General features: G+C 59.8%; 2 protein-coding genes across 3 annotated transcripts in view; both read right to left on the reverse strand.

Moving 5' to 3' along the window:
* Window positions 1-5,232, reverse strand: part of RSPH6A (radial spoke head 6 homolog A (Chlamydomonas)) — a 10,662-nt gene extending 5,430 nt beyond the window's left edge. The window contains exons 1-3 of the mRNA XM_012653244.1: window positions 4,571-5,232; window positions 1,901-2,138; window positions 86-850 (exon numbers count right to left, since the gene is read on the reverse strand). Coding sequence (XP_012508698.1) covers window positions 86-850; window positions 1,901-2,138; window positions 4,571-5,232 — 1,665 coding nt within the window. The remainder of the gene's footprint in view (window positions 1-85; window positions 851-1,900; window positions 2,139-4,570) is intronic.
* Window positions 5,233-5,485: 253 nt separating this feature from the next.
* Window positions 5,486-18,051, reverse strand: part of SYMPK (symplekin) — a 34,432-nt gene continuing 21,866 nt past the window's right edge. The window contains exons 15-27 of one of the 2 annotated variants that reach the window (XM_012653448.1): window positions 17,380-17,461; window positions 17,031-17,144; window positions 15,869-16,016; window positions 14,866-15,026; window positions 13,539-13,647; window positions 13,142-13,242; window positions 12,342-12,432; window positions 11,243-11,344; window positions 7,789-7,976; window positions 6,748-6,924; window positions 6,478-6,573; window positions 5,850-6,185; window positions 5,486-5,727 (exon numbers count right to left, since the gene is read on the reverse strand). In XM_012653448.1, coding sequence (XP_012508902.1) covers window positions 5,590-5,727; window positions 5,850-6,185; window positions 6,478-6,573; window positions 6,748-6,924; window positions 7,789-7,976; window positions 11,243-11,344; window positions 12,342-12,432; window positions 13,142-13,242; window positions 13,539-13,647; window positions 14,866-15,026; window positions 15,869-16,016; window positions 17,031-17,144; window positions 17,380-17,461 — 1,843 coding nt within the window. In that variant the 3' untranslated portion in view covers window positions 5,486-5,589. Of the gene's footprint in view, window positions 5,728-5,849; window positions 6,186-6,477; window positions 6,611-6,747; window positions 6,925-7,788; window positions 7,977-11,242; window positions 11,345-12,341; window positions 12,433-13,141; window positions 13,243-13,538; window positions 13,648-14,865; window positions 15,027-15,868; window positions 16,017-17,030; window positions 17,145-17,379; window positions 17,462-18,051 lie in introns of both variants that reach the window. The other variant, XM_012653449.1, reaches the window with a different exon arrangement.

Below are 18,051 nucleotides of genomic sequence, written 5' to 3' on the forward strand. Positions count from 1 at the left end.
GAACACGTGTCACTCAGGCCAGCGCCGGCGCAGGGACCGAGCTCCATGCGGCTATCGCTGGGCCACACCCGCGCCCCGTCCTCACCTGCGGCAGGATGTGCTGCGCGTGGTGCACCCAGTTGGCCATGGAGTCCACCAGCTCCAGCACGGGGATGCCCTCAAAGTCGGGGTTCTCCTCGTAGGAGTCGCGCCCGGCGCCGCCCTCCTCCTCCTCATCGCCTTCCTCCTCGCCGAACTGGTAGAAGCCGAGCGGGCTGACGTGCGTGGCGGCCGAGATGCGCGCGATCTGCGCGCGCAGATAGTTGGCCTCGTTGCCGGGGAAGGGCGGGTAGCTGACGACCGGCGCGTCCAGGCGGCCGGTGAGGAACTTCCGGATCTTCCGGGCGTGCACGATCTGGGCCGGAGTGACGTGGGGCAGCCGCGTCCACGGCCGGCCCGGCTCGTTGCACACGAAGTACAGGTACTTGTTGGCGCCCGAGCGGCTCTCCTCCTTGGGGACGGCGGGCGGCGGCTTCCACGTGGGCTTGGGGACCACGTCGGCGAGCCTGTCCTCGTCCTCCTCGCCCTCCTCCTCCGGGGGCGCCTCCAGGGCCTCGCCGCCCTCCATCGGCTCCTCCCCCTCCTCCTCCTCCCCCTCCTCCTCGCCCTCCCGGAATTCCACCTCGGCCACCAGGTAGCTGCGGCTGAGCCCCAGGACCTTGCCCCAGAAGCGGCACGTGCGGATGGGCTGCTGCTCCACCAGCTGCTTCAGCGCCAGGAAGACGCGGAAGCTCTCGTCGGAGCTCAGGCCCACGCCCGCCTGCTGGAAGTAGAAGGCCGTCTCCATGACGTTGGGCACCGCCGTCTCCGCCTGCCGGGCGTGGGTGGGGGCAGAGGGAGGAACGCTGAAGCCCTGCTCTCCAGCCTGGCCCCTCTAGACCGCTCTGGAGTCTAGAGACCTCAAACACTCTGAAACTCAGGGCTGGCCCCTGAGATGTAGGAGAAGTCCTTGGGGAAGTGTTCCTTGATGGAAGAGGAAAGGCAAAACCACACAAGGAGATCTTTTGCCCTTCATCCTTCCCTCTTCTTCCTGCCTGGAATGGGGATGTGAGAGCTAAAGCCACAGCAGCTGTCTTGGGGCCATGAGGCAACACATGGGAGACAAAGTCTTACACCCTGATGGTGGGGGAGCTGAAAGGTGGAAGCTGATTGGTACCCAGGGCATTGCTGGGTTGCCTTATGGCGCTAATTTTTATATTTTTAGAAGAAACGGGGGTCTCACTCTTGCTCAGGCTGGTCTGGAACTCCTGAGCTCAAGCGGTCCTCCTGCCTCAGCCTCCCAGAGTGCTGGGATTACAGGCGTGAGCCACCGCGCCCAACCTCAACTGCGTTTTTGACCTATGGTATTTTCAACGTTTCTTGCGCATCTCGGGACCTGAGCCCACGGCAAGGCCAAAAGTACCCGTATGGTGAGGATGGTACAACGTTAATGAGCCCTGGTGGAGGAGTTCTTAGCGGCTCTCAACGTATACATGGGGAAACTGAGGCCGGGGGAAAGGAAGCGATTTGATTCAGTGCTGAGAGACTCCAGGGGGCAGTGAGTTTCACAGAAAATGTCCGTGGGGCGGAGTTAATTTCTGGAGGGAGGCATCAAGGGGTGGCAGGAGAGACCAGCCTTCGCCTCCACGTGGCAGCCGGAGTCAGCTTTCTAAAAAGCAGAGCTGACCCGCCTGTCCTCTGCTTCAAACCCTTCCTTGGCGCTCCAGGGGTCTCAGGAGAAAGCCCGAGTCCCTTTGCTGGCGACCCGGTCCTCGGCCACCGGGCCCCGCCCCCTTGGCCAGCGCACACGCTGGGCGGAAGCCGCGCTTGTGCCCGGGTCGCGGGTTGCCGTGTGCCCGTCTGTCCCCGCCGGCTCACTCACCACCTCCTCCTCCATCTCCTGTTCGCCCTCGGCGCCGCCTCCGCCGCGCACGAACAGCGCCTTCTGCTTCTCCGCCACCTCGTAGGTGGGCTGCATCTCGGGGTCGTCCCGCAGCGTGTCCAGCTTGGGGTGGAACCACTCCCACTGCGTGGTGCGGTTCAGCGACTCCAGGATGGACAAGGGGTCCTGTGGCCGCTGGTTCAGGATCTTGGTCAGCAGGTTCACCAGGTGCTCATACCTGCCTCCCGCGGGGGGAGTGGGAGGTGGGGGACATCACTCAGCTCACGGAGCCCTGTGCCTGGTGCAGGGGACACAGCAGGAAACAGAAAAGGCCCCTGCCCTCGGGGAGCTGACCTGGGATGGAGACCGACATTAATCAAACATGCAAGATACGTGGTGTGCCAGGCACGGGGTGGTAATTTCTAGGGAGACAGAGCAGGGCTTGGGGACTGGCAGAGTCAGGGGTGGGAGAAGGTGTGTGATTTTAAATAGGGAGGCCAGGGAAGCCCTCACCAAGGTGATACTTAAACTGAGCTCTGAATCAAGTGAAGGGACAAGACACACCATGCAGATTTGGGGGTGAGAGGGACAGTGCCTCAGTCAGAGGGAACAGCAGGTGCATAGGCCCTGCGACATGATATGAGTCTAACCTAATCTTGATACCAAAACTCAAAGACACTAGGAGAAGGAAAATTCCATGCCAATCTCATTTAGGAATATGGATGCTGAAACCCTAAGCAAATATTAGCAAGTGGCACCCAGCAATTTCTAAAAAGGATGACACATCGTGATTACATTGGGCTAATAACACAAATGCAAGACTGGATTGACATTAGAATAATATAGTTCATCAGGTTTAACATGTTAATGTTAAAGGATATCACCTCAATAGTTGCAGAGAAATTGATAATGTCCAATTCACAATTTAAAAAATTTACAATATTAAAAATACTTGTAACAAACTAAGAATAAAAGGTAATTTTTAAATAATCTTATAAAAGGTAACCACAAGTAACCCGCAGCACACACCAGACATAACAGTGAAGACTGAATAAATTCCCCTGTGAGCCTGAGAACACGGATGCCTGCTCTCACCACTTCTATTTAATACTGTACTGGAGGTCACAGCCAATGCAATAAAGCATGAAAAAAAAAAAAAAAAGAAAAGATATACGGATTGGAAAGGAAACACAGAAATTGTCACGGTTTGCAGATGATACAACTGGAAATGTGCAAAGGCCTTGAGAAAGGAGTGTGCCTGGCATGTTGGAGGAACATAGAGAAGGTTCAGTGTGGCTGGAGTGGAGAGAGGGAGGAGAGTTACACAGAGGAAAAGGCCAGAGTGATAATAGGATTGCAATGGCTTCCATGCCCCTAAGCCAGGCACCAAGCCGGGTACTTGAGGGCAATGTCGAATCCTCCCCACAACCCGCATCGAGGGAACAATTATGATCACCACTCTCCAGAGGAGGAAACAGCTTAGAAAAATTAAGGTCATGAGGTCACACAATGCTGGCACAGTGAGCCTTTGAAACCAGGTTAGGCTGATTTCAAAGCATGTACGTGTAACCTTCTGCTGTGTGGAAACCTCTTTATCATTGTAGTTGGGAAGGGTAAGAAGAGGTAAGACTTTGGCCAGGGCTTTTCCAGAAGAGACCTTGAAGCTCCCAAGAGCTGGAACTTGTTGAGGAACAGCCAGGGGTTAATTCTGATCTAAGGAAGGACTAGTCAGGTAGTGACTAAAAATGAAGTTTGTACAGTGGGCAGGGCTGAACGATACAGGATCTTGAAGGCTGTGGTGAGGAGCCTGAACTTCCTCCTGAGGGCAATGGGGAGCCACAGCAGGTTCTGAGCATTGGAGGGACGGGGGCAGCTTTGTGCTTTGGCAAAACCCATTGCTAATCAACCTCAGTTCCTTCCACTCTCCCTCTCCCCACCGTGGTTCCAGACATACCAGCCCCTCCTCACTGTTCCTCAAACACAGCCAGCCTCGCAGCCTTTGCATGTGCTGTGCCTTATGCTAGGATCGTTCTGTCTCCAGCTGTCTGCAAGGTGCCCTCCCTCATGTCCTTCAGACTCTCATCAAATGTCACCTCCTCAGAGGCCTTCTCTGACCTCCCACTATTTAACACGCTCTCCCTAGCCCTCTTACGCTGCCTTATTTTCACCTTAGCCCTGACCTTTGCCCTGCCATTTTATGTTTCTTGTCCATTCTTCTAGAACATGAGCCTCATGAATACCTAACGCAGGCTGAGAGTCGTGTGTTGTGACTGCAGCTAAGAGGCTTTGGCAGGTGGCTTCCTCGAGCAGGGAACGTTAGCGGATAAGAACAGGGCCTCCAGCCAAATCACCCGTTCATCCGTCCTGACTCGGCCACATCCTAGCTAGCAGTGTAGTCTTGGATAAGCGACCCAACTTCTTTGTGTCTCGGTCTCTTCTCTGTAAAATAGGGACAGTGGATGTGCTAATTTCAGCGGCGAGAATTAGGTGTTAGTGTGTGAAGTGCGGGCACGTGTCTGGTGAGTAAATGCTATTATTAGTGTTCATGCCCCGTGTCCTAGCTGAGTTAGATGCCCAGAGCAGTCACTGGTTTTCCGTAAGGGGCAATCCCTTGTCTGACTGAGGCAGGGCCTGGGTCCCCCACACTCCCCCCTCCCGGCCCCCTCTCACAGGCTGAGGTGGCAGCTCACGCTGGTCTGCAGCAGGTAGGCCTTTGCGTTCTGCACGGCCAGCTGCCGAGGCCCTGGCTCGGGCACCTCTGTACCGTAGGGCGGGAAGCCCAGCTCGGAGGGTGTGACGTGCAGGGCAGGGTCTGCCCTTACGTAGGGCCAGTGCTGGCTGCCTTCATATAAGTGCTGGGCATCTCTCTGGTAGAAGTGGTCCAAGAGGTTGCCTCGGGGGTCCTGGTAGGCAGACTCCAGTTGCTGGAAGAGATTGCTTTGGTCCCCCTGTAGCTGCTGCAGTATTAGGCTGGATTGGTCAGCGCCTTGGATCCTGCTTTCATCCATGTAAGGCAGGGTCTGGAACTCCGAGGGGAAGACCATGTTCATGGGTGGGTACTCCGCGTCGCCCGCCCGGGCTGCCTCGGGCGGGAACACGGGCATGTTCTCCTGTTGGGGTAGGCTGCCCCACTGTGACCAGCCTGGGAGGTTGGCCTGGCCCATCAGGGCACCCTGACGGGTCTGGACGTCGAACGGCGTCTGAGGCACCTCCTCCTCGGGGACGGCTGCCGGGAGCTGAATTTGCCCCGGACTAGGCTCGGAGACCTGGGAACCCCTGCGGATCGCGGGCTCCTGGGAAGGGGGCTCAGGGTGGGGCGGTGGGTCCCCCATGGTTCGAAAGGCGGCGCAAACTTCTGGCAGGAAGGCTTGCAGACAGGCACACGCCCGGCAGCCGCAGCGCTAGCGTCGCCGGTTTCTAAGGGCCGCGGAGGTGCGGGCCGTTATCAGGGGCGGCGCGCGGGACGCGGGCGGGGAGCCGTCTCCGCGCAGGCGCAGCCCCGCTCCCGGGGGCTTCCAGCCGGCTCCGCGCAGCCCACAGCGGTCGGACGCGGCGGCAGAGACGACACCGCACTAACGCTCTAGACCCATCATCTCTTTAATTTTTTTTAAGGCAAAGCACCCGCTGGTCAAGCCCCCCCGCATCCCCCCCGCAGCTCCCACCCCACTCCCCTTCCCCGCCAAGCCCCGTCAGCTGTTCCCCTTGGTCTCGGCTTCCCCCGCTTCCTCGGCGGCCGGGCTGGGGGTCTTCACGGCGTCTTCTCCCGCAGGCGCGAGGGTCTGCGGGCTCCGCTCTTCCTTTGAGGCCAAGCCGCCCGCCGCCGCCTCCTGCGGCAGAAGGAAAGCGGCAGCGGGTCAGAGGGCGTGGCCCGCCCAGCCGCGCCCCCCAACTAACTCATCTCGCCCCCGGCTGGAGGCTCTTGCCCGCACTCTGAGGCTGTCGTCCCTACCTTAGGGAGCGGCCCCTCCAGGCTGGAGTCCAGGAGCGCGGCCTCGGTCAGCCCCGAGTCGTCGTCCATGCTGATGAAGATGGCCGGGGTCTCGCACTCGGGCCCCTCCTCCCGGAAATCCATGGCTTCCTCCGACGCGGGGGGGCCGGGCCGGGCCGAGGAAGAGGAGGGAGACAAGGAGGAAGAGGAGGGGGCTCCCACTCCTCCGGGCTTCAGCTTCTGTTCCTCCTCCAGCTGCCGCTTTAAGGCCTTTTCCTGGGCCAGCCGCAGGCCGATGAGGTCCTGAGGGGGTCGGGGCGCTGGGGCCGGCCCCAGGGCCAGGGGCTCCAGGTCGTCCTGGGGGCGGGGAGGGCACACAGCAGGCTCAGGGATGGGTGCTCTCAGAGGACGGTGGGAGAGAAGAGGCAGAGACCACCCTGAGGCAGAAAACTGGGGCAGCATAAGGGACAGCGGCTCTTCATTGTGGGCACTGTGGGGAGGGGGCAGCTGTCCCTCCACCCCCTCCCTTTCAGCGGGAGCGTCCGTTCGGAGACAGGTGGCTCAGAGGCAGGTGGCTGGGGTCGGGAGGAGGAGGTGGGGGGCCTTGCTGGCTGGGGGATCCAGATGGGTGGGCTGCAAGGGCCCTCACCTCTTCCAGGGGCCCTGCTGGTGCCTCCTTGGCCTCTGGCTCCTGCTTGCCGCTGGCCTCCAAGATGGTCATGATGGAGTTGGGGATGTGTGCTTGCTAGGTGAAGAGCAGCCAGGGGGTGCTGGGGACACCTCTGGCCAGGAGACCCCTCTTGGACACCCCAGATGCTGGGTCCCTGACCCTCCAGAACCTTCCATGGCAGTGCAGGGTTCCCCTCCGCCTGCCCCCATCCAAGTCCCCGGGGGCCATCCTCCCCACACCCTGGGGTACCTGGTGGGGGGTGAAGGAGCGGACGTGGGCCAGCAGGGGCTCTCGGAGCTCGGGGCACTTGTCAAAGACGGCTCCCAGCTGCTGGGGCGGCAGCTGCAGGATGACCTGGAAGCTCTGGGGCTTGGTGCGTTGGCAGCACTTGATGAAGCCCTCCCACACCTTGGGATACTTCCACACCTGGACCGGGCAGGGAGGGAGCGGTCGGGAGGGGCAGGCGGGCAGTCACCCCAGCCCCAGACCTCGCCAAAATGTGCCCAAATCCCACCACCCGACATTCTTCTGGGCTACGTACAGCCCTGACCTCCCTCTGGAAGACAGACTGTCTTCCGGATCCAGGGAGATGGAACGCGAAGGCAGCTTGGGGAAGGGGTGGAAGAAAACCGAGAGCCGCCCCTTCCCCGAGTTCTCCCTGGGCCAGCCCAGGCTCCATGCTGCCGGAGCCCCATCTCCTTCTGTCCTCATGACAGCCTCCTGCTAGACAGATGAGGCCCAGGGAGGTGCGGAGACTTGTCCAGGGTCACACAAGGACAAAGGGGCACATTTCAACCCAGATCTGTCTGAATCTACTTTTAACATCTAAGCCAGATGTTGCGAAGCGGCCACCTGTCGGCTGAATCCAGTCTGGGGCTTGCAGATGGCGTTTGCTTTTTGTTTCATCAAGGTATTTGTACAAGCTCAAATTTCTAGCATCTCTTAAAAAAACTGGACCATCTTTCAGCTCTAGGATGAATCCCGGCTGGGTGCACAGTGGTGGGGGATGAGGGGCAGCATGGCCCTGCTGGGGTGCACGCCCCCTGAAGTCTACCTCCGTCAGTACCGCTCAGTGGCCCTCCCTCGTCACCCTGGAGCACTGCATTTTCCTGGCAGGAGGCAGGGCACAGGGTCACAGTAGAGCCTGCTCCCCGCCCGGCTCACTCTGTGGGGGAGGACGGAGAAGAGGAGGGCAGGCAGGCGAGAAGCCCTCTGGTTCTGCCTCAAGCCAGCCCTCAGTGGGCCTTGCTGCCATCAGCTGCCAGGGGTGGGGTCGCAGGGGCGGGTTACCTGCTTCATGATGAGACGGGAAAGGATGTTCATGACGAAGCCCCCCAGGCGGGGGTACATGGTCAGGGACTGGATGACGGTCCTCATGAGCAGCATGGGCAGGGGGCTCTGCTCCATCAGCTGCTGCATCACCACGGCCAGCACCTCCGACGTGTACACGTTCCGCTCCGCAAAGCACAGGTTGGTGGCTGCGAGGAGGCGGAGAGCGCGCCTGTCCTCCTTGCCCAGCTGGCCCTGGGAGGTGGAAGCCCCACCACCCCTCGATAGCCTAAGCCCTGCCGTCTGTCCGTGCGAGGGGAAGAGCCAGCCCTGGCTTCCTGAAGCTCCCAGGGAGACAGGAAGCCTCCCCCACCCAGCAGAGGGCCCCTTCCCAGGGCACACTGTGGCCCGACCCTTGGAAAACATGGGGGCTTGACCCAAGGACAGAGATATGTCCAATTCCTGGAAGCCCCACACTGGGTGGAATGGGGAGACCTTGTCCCCTTCTCTTTGAGGACAATCCTGGGAAAGGCTGAGGCAGGAGAGACGTGTTGCCAACCCGTGGGGACACACTCTGGCTTGACAGGGTGGCAGGGCACCCCCAGCCCTGCTGGAGAGAGCAGGCAGCTACTGACTGCCATCAGCCCTCCCAGAGGGGACAGGAGAGGCCCACAGGCCAGCTCCACCAGAAGCCCGGCCAAGGGACTGCCCCCGCCAACCCTGCCCAGGACACAGGGCTTGTGCCAGGGACACCAGGCCTAGGTTGTGTGGAGGATACAGGGACACAGTCAGTAGAGTATTAGGGAGGGAGGGACAAGAGGATGGGGCCAGGGCATACAATGAGCCTCCCAGCTCAACACCCAGTGCCGGAAGGACCCAGAGGGCTGGCACAACACGAGCACCTACGAAGGCAGGCCTTGGGGCCGCTTCCCTGAGTGGGTGGCAGTGCCCCAAGTCCTTGTGCTAACGGGGAGACCCCAGGAGCTGCTGCTGAAGCCCTTCTTCCCCAAACACCACTTGCCATGTGAGTCTGTCAACCAGGAAGTCTTTATTGAGCCAGAAGAGAGGCCCCCCAATCCCTGAGAGGCTAATGGAGAACAGGGGTGGGGGCTCAAAGGGGAGGATGGCAGCGTTACAGGAGGACAGGCAGGAAGGAGGCTGAGGGGCAGAGAGTGGAGGAGGCGAGGCCCTGTCAGGAAGCAAGGAAGCACCGCGCTCCATCCCCCATGGCCAGGCCGTCCCTGGGTCCTGTCTGCTCTAGTCCCTAAAGGCCTCTGGCATCGGCCCTCCCCTCCCCTCCCCATCAGCCCTGCCCTCTCCTCCTGGGCCTCCCACCCACTCTCCATACAGCAGCCCGAGGGGGTCTCTGGAAAGCTCTAACCTGATTCCTTCCCTCCCAGAGGCTCTGAAGAGCTCAAGGCCGAATTCCATGGCTGTGAGACTCCCCGTGGGTGGGCCCTGGGCACAGTGTGCTCAATGGTCACAGCCTGACCTCTCCTGACCAGTCTCCTGCTTCAAGGCCCAGCCTGGCTCTGTTCTGCGGTTCTAGAACCAGGTCGGCCAGCGCACCCCTCGGCCCCTGCAGACATTCTTCCTTTCGCTGCTACCGTCTCCCCACCGCTACCTCCCCACCGCTACCTCGCTCCCAACTCATCTTTGCCTGGTCTCAGCTCGGGTGTTGTCTCCTTCAGGAAGCCCTCCCGGTGACCCAGCCTGGGCTGCCCTGCCCTGAGTCATTACTGTGCAGGGACAGCTGGTCTCCTGCCCTGGACTGTGAGCCCTGGGAGAGCAGGGCTGAGGCTGTCCCTGCTGTGTCCCCAGCACCACCCAGGATATGGCTGAGAAGGGGTGCTCAGGGCGTTTCCTTAATTGCTGGGACAGATCCCTGAGGGTGGGTCGAGTTACAGAAAAGCTCGCCAGAGACAGAGTGGTTTATGGGCAGAGCAAGTGCCAGGAGCGACTGCTTACGCTCTCAGGCACTGGGGAGTCCAAACGTGTACAAGGAAGGGCTGGATCTCTTGATCTGGAGCTTATCGCGGGGGTGCTCGTGCAACCAGGAAGACCGCTGGTGCCCAAGCAGGAGAGAAACGTGCTCTGGGAACCGGCCGGATTGGGAGGTGGGGACAGCTGGTGGGGAGACCACGTGGCGGGCTGCCAAGAGCCCTGCAGGAATGGAAGCTGTGTGCGGGCCCGGACGTGCCACAACAAAACGGGGGGTCAAAACGGCAGGCCCCGCTAGTCTGGGTCCACGAATGGCCTTAGCAGGGCTGGTGGTGTGTGCGAATCCCCTCAAATTATTCACAAGCCACGTGAGCACACGGTTCTTGGGAATGGGCCAGAACTTTCCTCAGGTCACCAAGGGGTCAGGGGGTGCAAAGGCCACACTCCTGGACTATGACCTTCGAGATCCTTTCCTCCCTACTCTTCTTCCACTAGAGGCCTTAGCGCCCGCTCAGTTTTAATGTAGGTTTTGTATGTTCATTAAGCTCCTCTCTTGACCTTAAAAGTTTCTGAGAGAACCTGCTGAGGAAGGCAGGAAGTGAGTCACTGAAGAAGCTACTTCAAGCTGCAACATGAAACTAAGTGGCTCAAAGAGGAAGCACCTTCCCCCCTCCGAAGGTGAGAAGACTAATCAAAGGACAGTTGTCTTCTGAGCAGAGAGGGTGACAGTTGGGGCCTCCACTTCTGTGGGACAGGACGGCTCCTGGCCCAGAAACCTCCCAGGGCGGGAGCAGAGGGGAGCTCTCAGGGGAGCTGGTCCTCAGACCAGGGAACTGGTAGGGCTGGGATTCCAACTCGGGTCCGTTTTACTTCCGTGTTTTTTCCACTACACGACTTAGCTTCTGTGTGGCCCCGAGCAAGTTACTTCACCTCTCTGGAACCTCCATTTCCTTGTCTACAAACTGGAAGCCAACATACTTACCAGGTAAGCGTGAGGAGGGCTGGCAGGAGCGTGTAGGGAGAGCCTGGCTCAGTGAGTGCTCATGACTAGTGACCACTGCGAGCCGGCCAGTTTGTCACCAACCTCCCTGCCACGGAGGCAGGCCCTCCTGCCTCGACGTGGGCCTGGCATCTACCCCGGGTCCAGCACTGAGCCTGCTCTGCCACTGTGCCTGTGACCACCGCTCCCTGTGCGCTCTGCCTCCTGCCGCTCCTCGGGGCCAGGGCAGGAGGCGGCTCCCCCTGACATCTTTAGGACCAGTCTGTGGCAGCGCACAGTAGGTACATGAGTGACATGAGTGCCTCAGACAGAGGCAGAAAAAGGCGGGGCTGTAAAAGGCAAGACCTGGGAGGGCGGAAGGTGGGAGAGGAGAGAGGGAGGAAAGGAAGGAGGGCGGGTCTCCGGAGCGCTGAGGTGGGGCTGTGGGCGGCACAATCTTCGACTTGGCAGATTCCAGAGGGGGCATGTGGGTGACTGAGGTTCTGCCCCCCTGGTCCGCAGGGGCCAGGCCGCTGAAGGGGGGGAGCACCTCACCTTTGATGATGGACTTCATGTCACACTTGGCCGAGTCAATGTTGTGTAATGCGATCAGGAGCTCTCCGGGGTTCAGGGGGGACAAGGCCGAGTTCCCTTCACCTGCAGTGGGTGGGAGTGGGGTGGGGGAGACAGTGCGGAGGCCTCAGTGAAGAGAGGGGTCTCAGTGCCCCGGACTGGGGGAGCAGTGAATGAAGATGAGGTGTCTCCTGCTTCAAGGGGATTGGGGGACAGAGGGCTAGAGCAGGGGAAGCAACTGACAACACAGAAGTGGGGCAGCGAACGAAGCAGCAGCCCTCTGGGCAGCCCGAGGTCTTCGTCACACACTGCTCTCCCACCCGTGGCAGCACGCGCTCGGCTGGCTCCCCGCGTCCAGCCGTGCCCTTCCGAGGGTGAGGCCGGGACCAGCTCATTGCCTGGCCCCCACGCAGAGTCCAGCACAGCACGTGCTCACGGGCGTCTGCAGGACAGGGCAGGATGGGGCCGGGCAGTGGGCTTGCAGAAAGCGGCTGGAGCCTCCCCCTGTGCAGGGGGCTGGGGGAGTGGCAGGAAGGAGGGCGGGAGGCGGCCCTCTGGTGGTGCCACTTTGCGGGTCCCAGACCCTTCTCTGTGCTGTTTAAACCATCAGGTTCCTCCGCTTTCCCTAGCTCTGCCACTGGCTGAGGGGCAAGGAATCCACTCTACATGACTTGGTGGTTCTTCTAACTTGGAAGTTTTATTTTTGCTTCTTTTTGACCATGTCAAACAAAATGCCCCTGGCCCCCACTTGAGGGACTCAGGCAAGATATGAGGAGGGACCAGAGTGCAGCCTGTGCCCAAGAGGCTGGAGAGTGGCTGAATCCTAGAAGGGAAGACACTTCTAGAGGGTGAGCCCCCAGCTCCACAGCCTCCCCCTGCCACGGACGGTGGCCTGGGAGTGCTAGGACACGCTGAGACATCGAGTCCCACTGGTATCCCAGGGTGATGGATGAACCCTTTCTCCTTGAAGGTGGCACACTGCACCTCACCCGCTGCCTGGCCACCTGGGGTGGGGCCTCCCGAGGGAGGGAAACAGGGCCAGGGTACAGCTGGCCCTAGCGGGGATGGGCGTATCACCTACCGTGCTGGGTGCCCAGCAGGCGGTTGAAGACCTCCTTCACCACGATGGGGTTGAGCTTGATGAGTTTAGGCAGCGCCTGGATCACCTCCTTCTATGGGGAGAAGATGGGGGTGGGTCAGATACACCCTCACCCCCACTTCCAGGCTCACCAAGTCCCTCCCATGTTCCCTTCCCTCATCGCCCTTCCGGACGCTGAGGGCGGAGCCGTCTCCCCAGCTCACTCCCCTTGCCCGTCACAGGCTCCCTGGGCCAGGCTGAGCACTTTACATAACCGAGCCACCGCGCAGGACAGTGTGCAAGGGGACAGTGTCGTCCCCTGCTACAGGCGAGGACATGGAGGCTCACCCGAGGTCCCACAGCTCACTAGGGGCAAGACCCCGTCAGGGGACACAGATGGTTCGGGGGTGGGTTCCTACATGTTGGGCACAGTGCCACCTCTGTGGTTTCCGTGCAGCCTCTGCACAACCTCATGCGTGTGCGCCTGCGCACAAGAGGGCTCACTGTGACCCTCGTTTGACAGGTGAGGAAAGTGAGAACCGAAGAAGGGAAATGACCCGCCTGATGTCAGGGGAGGAGGCGGCAGAGCCGAGACTGCTGCCTCGTGTGACGAGCCCGGGAACATGCCCCATAGCCAGTACCTGGGTGTCTGTGGCTTCTAAGATTTCTGACCCCAGACGAGATATGCTCCCACCTTCTCTTCTTCGCCTCTGGCTCGACTACTGCTGAGGGAAGCTTGCTCTGTCCTCCCCCCTGGCACACCATGTCCCAGCAGCGGGGCAGACGGGCATCCTGCTCCGTACCTTCTCCAGCCCATTGAGCACGGGGATGAGGAAGCGGACGTCTGGCAGCCGCTTGTGGTAGAGATCGCGGACCCGCTTCACCAGCTCCGGGGAGGGTGGGACTGCAAGCAGAAAAAACCACGTTGGGGGCCGAGGGGCGGACACGGGAGGATTAGCACCAGGGAAAGAGAGTCAGGAGCGGGTATGTGGCAGGCAAGGGGCAACTCAGTTTCAGAGCTGGAATCCTTGGCCCTAGTTGGCATCGCACTGTCCCAGACGGATAAACTGAGGCACAAGGATGGGGAGACCCACAAGAGGGGAAACCATCTGGGGACCCAGCAGCTCTGATCCCCAGGGACTGGAAAGAAGTGGGGAAGGCCCAGGAAAGAGAGGAAAAGATGAGGTCCCTGGGGGGCACCTTTGTCCGTGAGGCTGTGTAGACATCGGGTGACCAGCGTCTCTGCTCCCTTGGGACAGTTTTCCACCAGGAGGAGCAGCTCTGGCGAGTTCATGCCCATTCCTCGGATCTAGAGGCGGAGACAGGGATGAACGGACGCAGGAGAGGCCTGGGTTTCACAGGCAGGGTGGAGGGTGCTGGGACTCGGGGTGAGAACTGGTGACAGCGTTAGAGAACAGGGATCTGCGGCAGGCGGAGAGGTGCGGGTCAGAAGAACCTTGGTGTCTCCCCCAGACTTGCTCCAGCTCCCCAGCCTCTGCCAGCCTGTCCTCCCTGCAGGCCGTTCCCTCCGCTGTCTGGGACCCAACCTGTGCTTTGAGCCCTCCGCGAAGACTTCTCAGGCTCCTGCCCGCCGCCCCTGTGACTGCCACGGGCCCAGCCTGGCTGTGTGCCCAGATCAGCAGCAGCACCTGCTGCTGCTTCCGGAGCCTGCCCTGCTGCAAGCGCCCAACACGGGGCCCGGGGGGCCGGGCTCCACTCTGGCCCAGCAAACGTCTACAGTTGTGACTGGAACTGACAGTCTTTGCTCTAGAGGAGCTTGTGGCCCAGTGGGGTCGCTGTTCTGTAAACCACAGCTTTGGCTCACCTTGAAAATGAGGATACAAACTGCTTCCTCCTCACAACAAGCCTATCAGCCCCATTTTACAGGAAGGACACCAGTGAATCTGGACGGCAGGTACGTGGGGACTAAGGTACAATTCCGTTTATGTTGGAAATTTTGCATAATAAAAAAAAATGTCAAGAACAGAGATATAAAAAAGTGGTTTCAAATCCAGTTGCAAATTGGAAGGGCAGACAGTCTGCATCTCGGGTGCCAATTTGCTTCTCTCGTGGGCAACCCTGTGGCTCCAGAGGAGCAGGAGGGACTTATTTTTATGTGATGACAGCTAAAGATTCCTGTTAGCCACACAGGGGAGCGCCAGCTCACAAATAACAATAGTGGCACAGGTGTTTATGTGCTTGAGTTCACGGATGTCTTGGAACAGCTTGGGGGGGCTGGAATATCTTCCCCATTTTTACGGAAGGGGCCCAAGGTCGCAGTGAGAAAGTGGGCAGCAGAACGTCAAAGCCAGGTCTGTGCGACTCCAGGCTCTTAACTGCGGGCCACCCTGTCATCTTCTCATGAACAGACGATGTGTGGACCACCCGAAAGCCCCAGAGCTGTCAGCCTGGGGTGACGACCCTTCGTGCTTAGCACACACGGAGGTGGAGATGGGGGGGAACAGGTGAACTTGGGGACTCAGCCCTGCCCACGGTGGGCAGCACCTGGTAGGCTCAGGGGCCTCACCGGCTGCTCGATGACTCTCAGCACCGTGCGCTTGATGTCAGCAATGGCCTCAGTGTACACGGCCGCCAGCTCGTGGATCAGCTTGTGGTTCTGAGGCAGAAGGGCCAGGTAGAGGTACAGACACTGCTTCACCGTCTCCTCGGTCCAGGGCGCTGCCACCTCTGACAGGGCAGGGGCCGGGCATCAGGCTCGTACTCTCCTCCCAAGCCCACCCACGCCCAGCATCCGTCCCTTGCCGGCAGAGAGGGGTGGGCAGAGAAGGGAGCTGGACTGGGGAGCAAACTGTTCTAGGGCAGGGAAGTGGGCTGGGACCAGACTTCCCATCTCTGCCCTCCCCTGACCACCAATCCACACCGCAGCCAGAGGATCTTTCTAAAGTGCGAGTCTGACCCTGTCCCTCTCTTGCTCAAAGTCCTGCCACGACTGCCCCGTGGCCTTGGGATAAAGCCCCAGCTCTTCCCCTTGCATTGTTTACCGGGCACTGTATGGGGTGGCCCCAACCCACTGCCAGCTGTCCTCTATGGTCACATGCCCCTGCGCCTGTGCATCTGTGCCTGCTGTCCCCTTTGCTGGGACCACCACTCCCCAGCTCCTTTTTTCACACCTGCTCAGCCTCTCGGCCTCACGCAGACTGCGCCTCTCCCGGGAAGCCTTCCCAGCACCCAGGCTAGCCCGGGTCTCATGTTTCCCCACCACGGCCCCAAACCTTCCCATTTAATGATGCATTTACTTGGGGCCTGGGTCTGCCTGTCTGAATCCTGGGGGACCTGGGGCTTTGCTGAGGGAACTGTCCTGGTCCTTCCTGGAGCCCCACCACTGGGTAGCTCTCCTTGTCCTCTGGGTCTTTCCCTGACCTCTTGGGCTGGGTGAGGCGTCCCCGACCCCAGCTCCCACAGTGCCCGGGTTGGCTGTCCCAGTCCTGCCCGTTCCGTCATTACTGCCTGGTCGACTTCCCCAGGCCGCAGCAAGCGCTCAATACACATCTGATGAATCTGCACCAAACCTGTGTCCTTGTCGGCTCCAAACAGTACAGACGGCGGGTTGGGGTGGACCAAGAGCTGCAGGTAGTTGAGGGCAAATTTCTCCACGTACTCTCGTAGCTGCTCCTTTTCGTACATGCGTTTGATGAAAAGCAAGGCCTGGGAACGCACCTGAGGAGAGAGTGGGGGCAAGATGGGAAGAGCGCAGGGGAGGGGAGGGATGGGTGTTCTTCCCCGCTTGCCAGCACACGCGTGAAAACAAGCCCAAGCCTGAGAAAGGCCCAGCCCAGCTGTTACCTGTGCCCAGGGCTGGCCACCAGCTCAGAGGGAGGCACCCTGGCCCGAGGAGAGCTCTGCACCATGGCGTCGCCGTCTACCTCCTAGCCCCACCTCTTACCACTGCCTGCCTTGCTCCTTACGCTCCAGGCAGAGCGAGTTTTCCTCAGTTCCTCAAAAGTGACACTCCCTGCCAAGGCTCCCTGGCTTGGAAACTTGGCACAGAAGGCCAAGAATGCCTAGAATGCCTATCGCTGGCTAAATCCTGTTTCACGCAGGTATCATCTGCTGGGAGCCACGAGCGCAGGGGCTGGTCTTGGGCACTGCTTTGTCGCCAACAGCAGCACGGGCCAGGGCCAGAGTGTGCAGTGAAGGTCTGCTGAATGGATGAATGAACACATGCTGCCAGGTCTGGTGAAAGGCTGGAGCGGGGAAGGGCCAGGGGCCCCCCTCAACACAGCACGTACACATTTGTCCCCTCTGCCTAGAGCACACCCACCTACTCCTATTTCAGGTCTCAGCTCACACATTCCCTCTTCCAGGAAGCCTTCCTTGAAATGCCTCCCTAACTAGATGGGTGAGGCCCCTCCCTGGGGCTTCCGTAGCCATACACTGCTCTGCTCAGGGCGCTGAGCACGCTGTGTCCTGGCTGCCGACTGAGAAGTCACACTGGCTTCTCACTGGTCAGCGTCCCCAGGTTCCAGCGTGGGACTAGGCCACTGAAGAAACAAAATAAAACAAAACGACCCAACAACAACCAAGAAACTGTTGCGTGACGGGCATTAGGCCAGGGAGAAACCTTCCGGTGGGTGCAGAAGAGGCTGGGCTGGTTGCTCGGGACCGAGGAAGGCCTTTGCGAATGCTGGTGAGTGGAGCCCTGCAGCCGAACATGCTCCAGTGGGGCATCACCTTGTCCTTCTCATGGGAGCTGAGGTCTAGGAGGACGTGCAGATACTGGAATTGGCGGGACGGGCGCTTAAAGATCAGGTCTCGAAGCGTGGACATGCCCAGGTAGGTGCGACTCTGCAGCGAGAGGGAGGGAACCAGAGCTCAGCCCACCGCAGTGTGCCTTTGGGATCTGTCGCTTTTGCTTCCCTCAGATCAGGTACCTGGACAAAAGGGCCCGGTCCCTTGTGAAACCCCCGTGCCAAAAGGTCCAGGCTGTGCGCCCTTCAGACCAAGGCAGGCCCCGTCCCCACCACAGGCTGCAGTGATCCGAATCTGCCTGCCTACCTACCCTGCAGCCACCTGTCCTCACCTCGTCCTCGCAGTACTTGCGAATCACCTCCAGGGCACTCTCGGTGATGAGCGGGGCCTCCAGCACCACCTTGGTGAAGATCCTGCCAGAGAGAGAGGGAGAAGGGGCAGCTGCAGAAAGGCCACCTGGCTGTGCACGGCAGGAGCTCGGAGCTGGCAGGCCATCCCTGGAGACAGCCTGTTCACCCCATGGTTACAGAGCTTTGGAGGCAAACAGACCCCGGTTCAAACGCTGCCAGCTGGGTGATTTAGGCAGACTACTTCTCTGAATTCAGTTTCTCCCCTTTGTCAAACGGGTATTCATAACTTCATCTAATGCAGCAATGGGAGGGAATGATGGGGGTGGAGGAGGGTGCTGGTTACTTTAGATATGGTGGCCACAAATGGCTGCTTTGAGGAAACATTTTGGATTGACACTGGGATGAAAAGCAAGCCATGCAAAGAGTGGGGCAGAGAGCATTCCAGGTAAAGGCCCTGAACTTGGCACGTTCGAGGAACAGACAGGAGGTCAATGTGGCTAAAGTTTGGGGGGGTGAGGGGCAGAAAAAAGAGGCTGGTAGGGGTTGGGCCACACGAGGCCTCACTGGCCAGAGTAAGGAGGCTGTACTTTATGCTAAGAGCAATGGGGAACCATGAAATGTTCTAAGTGGGGAAACAAGAGGATTTACATAAT

Source organism: Propithecus coquereli, unplaced genomic scaffold (genome assembly GCF_000956105.1).
Source record: "Propithecus coquereli isolate 6110/MARCELLA unplaced genomic scaffold, Pcoq_1.0 Scaffold42, whole genome shotgun sequence".
Lineage (NCBI taxonomy): Eukaryota > Metazoa > Chordata > Mammalia > Primates > Indriidae > Propithecus > Propithecus coquereli.